The 4,596-nt window shown below is 37.2% G+C and overlaps 1 protein-coding gene across 1 annotated transcript; it reads right to left on the bottom strand.

Annotated features, from left to right (window-relative positions):
• Positions 1–211: 211 nt before the first annotated feature.
• LOC136980096 (uncharacterized) lies at positions 212–1,297 on the bottom strand. The gene has a single exon (XM_067276134.1). The coding sequence runs from the start codon at positions 1,295–1,297 to the stop codon at positions 212–214; it is 1,086 nt and encodes a 361-aa protein (XP_067132235.1).
• Positions 1,298–4,596: the final 3,299 nt, after the last annotated feature.

Raw genomic sequence — 4,596 nt, forward strand, 5'->3', positions numbered from 1 at the left:
ATGTGGTAGGTGATGTCATGTGTTTAACGTCAGAAAAGTTGTTGCAAAAACCACGACAGTTCCATTGGATTATTTTGTAATCCATTATGTGAATGAGGCAGCATTCTTTATAAAAGTATCCCTCTTTAGTTTTACAGCCGATTTGCCTTTTGGAGGCGAGTTTGGTTGTGTAACCACCTTATTAGTCTCCTCATCTGAGAAGTCAGATAACTCACTCATAGACTGAGTCTGATCTTTTAGATTTAGAGAGGGCTGATTTTAATTTTTGTTTGTTCAGTGGGTTCTTATTAGCTTTTTTAGAACCCACATTTCTGGTTACTATCCCTGCTTTAGGTAGGGGTGTTTTTTTCTTTATATTCTCCTTTACTTCTGTATCTGTAGATTGAGTTAACAAGCATCTAGCATGGCGAGTGAAAGATTCATTTGGTGAAACGGAAATTTCTGTCTGAACCGCACGTGTCTTTGTGGACTTCAAAACAGAAGCAAATGTCTTTTGTTGTAATGATGCACTTTGAGTGACCATGCGCCGAGTCTCTGGGTAAGGTATGTTGTTAACTGTTTTTAGGCGTTGAATTTCTTTTTCTCTTTGCCATGCAGGGCATTTCCGAGAATAGGCTGGATGGGCATCCTGGCAGTTCACACAGTGTGGAGTACTTTTACATTCAGTACTGTTGTGGCCTTCAGTTCCACACTGTGCACATAAGCTTTTGCCTCGGCAGGAGGTCTGGGAATGTCCAAATCGCTGGCATTTGAAACAACGCAGCAAATTTGGAACATATGGTCGAACTGGGCATCGAAGATATCCCGCAGTCACGAATGATGGCAATGTCGGCTTTCCGAAAGTGAGAATAAGATGTTTAGTCGGTATCAACTTGCCATCACGACGAATGGAAATGCGTCGGACAGCAATGACACCTTGATCTGCAAGACCGATCTGGATATCCGCTTCATCTTCAGACATCAGATCGATCTCGGATATCACACCACGTGATGAGTTCAAACTTGTGTGTGGTGTGATGGTGACTGTTATGTCTCCTAGAGATGTCATTTTTAAAAGCTTTGCTGACTGTTGAGAGGAGGCTGCTTCTATCAGTAAGTCCCCTGACCTCAACTTTTGTATTTTCTTTAAATTCCCGATAGTTGATTCAAACAACTTTTGAATTAGGAAAGGGGAACACTTGGACATAGGTTTTTCAGTAGTACTATGTACTATTAGGTAGGTTGGTTGGTTAGATGAACTGACCTCCTTTGCTGGTAATACATCAGTCCTTGTAATTTTTGATTTTGTTGAATCCATGTTTAAAAATAACTATTCAGCTCCTAGTGACCCCACCCACCATGGGGCCCAACAAGGGGATGCCGTCACATGGGAGACTCCCATAGACCGTCACACCAGGGTTTCCCAGGAGCTATACCCTCACAATGCAGTCAGGAAGAGCACATCTTGCCTGACGTGTTCGCCCGGTCTGCATCGATCGATTGACTCCAAGCCGAGGTCAACAATGACTCAACGACCAGACGATTGACTCAAACGGAGCCTGATTTGAGCCTCCCGTTTATCCGAAGCAGGGGCCAAAGCAGTGTGTTGGGGACGTTATGTTGCCCCTCAACTACCAGGATCCCCCTTTCCGGCATACGGGACACCACGCATGGCAAACACGTGGGTGGGCGTTCAGATCCCAGGGATGGTAAAGGAAGGGTTACTAAACCATCTCTGGGAGGTCCCCTCACCACGGACAGGAACCCACATCGAGGGGCATATCCAAGTGAAGATGTTGTTTTGTGTACTACTTATGTTTATGTTACAACCCAGAAAATGATATCAGAGAAGGAAACGTTATTTCTAGAGCGGCAATCAAAGAGGCATAATGATGAAAGCAGCTTTAAATAATCTGTCATCTGATTTATTTGCTGGCCGTAGATGTGTAAATGGACATAGTACAGACTTGATAATTAAAAAAATTTTACTGTGTTCTTCAAATATTTTGCTAAAAAATTATGCGAAAAAAATCAATGATATTTTGAAGCAAAATAATGTTACCACCTACAAGCGTCATAAACAAAACTGAGGTACTGTATTTTATTTACAAGCAAAGTGATTCTGTATAATGAGTTTTAAAGATATTGTTATTTTAGATCTGTTATGTTTATTTTAATAGCAGTCTCATCCTTTTTGTTTGTGTGTATGTATCTAGGTATGTATAAATAAATGTGTGTGTATAATTCTTATGTAATGGTAAATAAAAACTAATTTTAAAAATAAAATCTCAATTTTTTTATACTTGTTTTCGATTATTGTTTAACTAATTTTATGTAAGTATTCTGCTTTGTATAATAATGAATTTAAAAATTGTATACAGTATTTGTAATTTTTTTACTTAGAATTTCCTAGAAGTTATTTGATTACTACTATAAACCAACTGAATTTAGTGTACTTTCCGTTAATAAAATATTAAAATATTTATCTGTGTCATCTTTAATTTTATTTCACTTTTACATATCAATGTTTAGTGCAACTATGCCAACTGCATTTTTATTTTCTGGAAATTGTTTTAATTAAAAACGAACGAAGGAATGATATCATTTACGACGTACTGTACAGTATCCATAACAGCATTGGCCGCATGCTGCTACGTCATCAGTGTCGTTTGGAGGCTTTATTCCTAGGTGGCGTTGAGTTAGGCCAGGAACACACGTGCATAAAATCTAGCATAAAACAAAAAACGTAAAAATTTTTCTAAAATTTTGGCTGAAACAGAACTGAAAATAGAGTAGATCATGTCTTTACCTTTTACTTCAAAATTCCTCCAATAAAGAGAAGTCTTTTCTCTGATGACAAAGTAGACACGTGGTTTTTATTCTAACAATGGCGGCAACGAGGGTTAACCCTGCAATTGTGGTGGTCTCGAAAAAATGAAAATAAATGAAATAGATAAGTTTATCGAATTTGTTTGACCACATCAGTGTCACTTATAAAGAACCTATATTTAAACAACATTTATGGATGGCTATAGGTGCAAAACTTCAAATACAGGTAGGTCTAGTATAATATAATTTAGTAGAGATGGCAGAGGAAAATTTGCTAATCCAAAATGAGCACAGTTTTTAGTTTTGATTAGCAAGAAACCACAATATTTCTGCTGAAAGAAGTTGATTAATATCAACTACCTGAGGTTAGTTTTTCCAGCTCCCAGACAAAAATATAATATAAGTTAGTAAAGAGAGATGGCAAAAAAAAATTTGCTAATCCAAAATGAGCACAGTTTTTTAGTTTCGATTAGCAAGAAACCACAATATTTCTGCTGAAAGAAGTTGATTAATATCAACTACCTGAGGTTAGTCTTTCCAGCTCCAAATACAGGTAGGTCTAGTATAATATAATTTAGTAGAGATGGCAGAGGAAAATTTGCTAATCCAAAATGAGCACAGTTTTTTAGTTTCGATTAGCAAGAAACCACAATACTTCTGCTGAAAGAAGTTGATTAGACTCGGAGGTGTACTTCCCATTAATTTTATGGATTTTATCCCAGACTACTTTTGAGCTTATGGAAGATGTTATCCTAAAAACATACTTCCTCCAAGAATTCCTTTGACTTTGCCTTCTTATTTTTCTAGCATTTGCCATTGCTTTTTGAAATACAATCAAGTTGCAAGCAGTGGGGTATCCTCTAAAAATACCCCATTCTTTCTTTTGTTCTTTAAATGCTGCCTCACAATTCTGGTTCCATAGTTTAAAATGTTTTGGATATCTGGTTGAAGTTTCACCGCATTGTTTTTTCAGCTGCCTGAATAATACTGGAAGTGACTTCACCTGCACCATTGATATCAGCAGTATTGACCATTTCCTCAGAGATGTTGACCATAGAGGAGAATGCAAGCCAATCGGCTGTTTCACAGCTTTCTCCGCCTCAATATTTTAGAAATATTGGGAAGTGGTCACTAGAGAGTGGATTGGATCCAATCCCCCATATAATGCTAAAAACAGATTCACAGTTGCTAATGATAGATCAATGGCAGTGAATGTACAGTACTTGTTGGGGCGTAGAAGTATGTCACTTCTCCACTATTGAATAAATACAGTTGGTGATTGCCTATAAATCTCTCAATGGATCTGCCTCGACAATTGATGTCAAAACTACCCCACACTGGATTGTGACCATTGAAATCACCAAGTAAAGATTGGTTGGTTAGGTGTTATTGGCACAAGAACCATGCACGCCATACTGTGCCATGACACATGGTACAATCTGTACTATAAAATAAATAAGTAAATAAATATATACAAAATATAACTATTTTACCATTAAAAAGTCAATACTAATAAAAAAATGTAAAATCTAAACTATAATAAATAAATAACTAATGTTAATTTTTACAAAGAAATCTATTTCAACTTTCAGAAAGTTCAGTACCTTCTCAAGACTTGGCCTATGATCCAAAATTCTTCACAAACTTCCATTCCGGTACAGACTTCTGCGAGCACCTGAAAATTATAGGCATTCACACAGTATGTCTCTAACACTTAAAGTACAATTGCAATACTGGCATACAGGCTGATCATCGCTCTTCAAAAGGTATTCGTGAGTCTGCCGAGTA

Source organism: Centruroides vittatus, unplaced genomic scaffold, assembly GCF_030686945.1.
Source record: "Centruroides vittatus isolate TY-2023 unplaced genomic scaffold, ASM3068694v2 contig_68, whole genome shotgun sequence".
NCBI lineage: Eukaryota > Metazoa > Arthropoda > Arachnida > Scorpiones > Buthidae > Centruroides > Centruroides vittatus.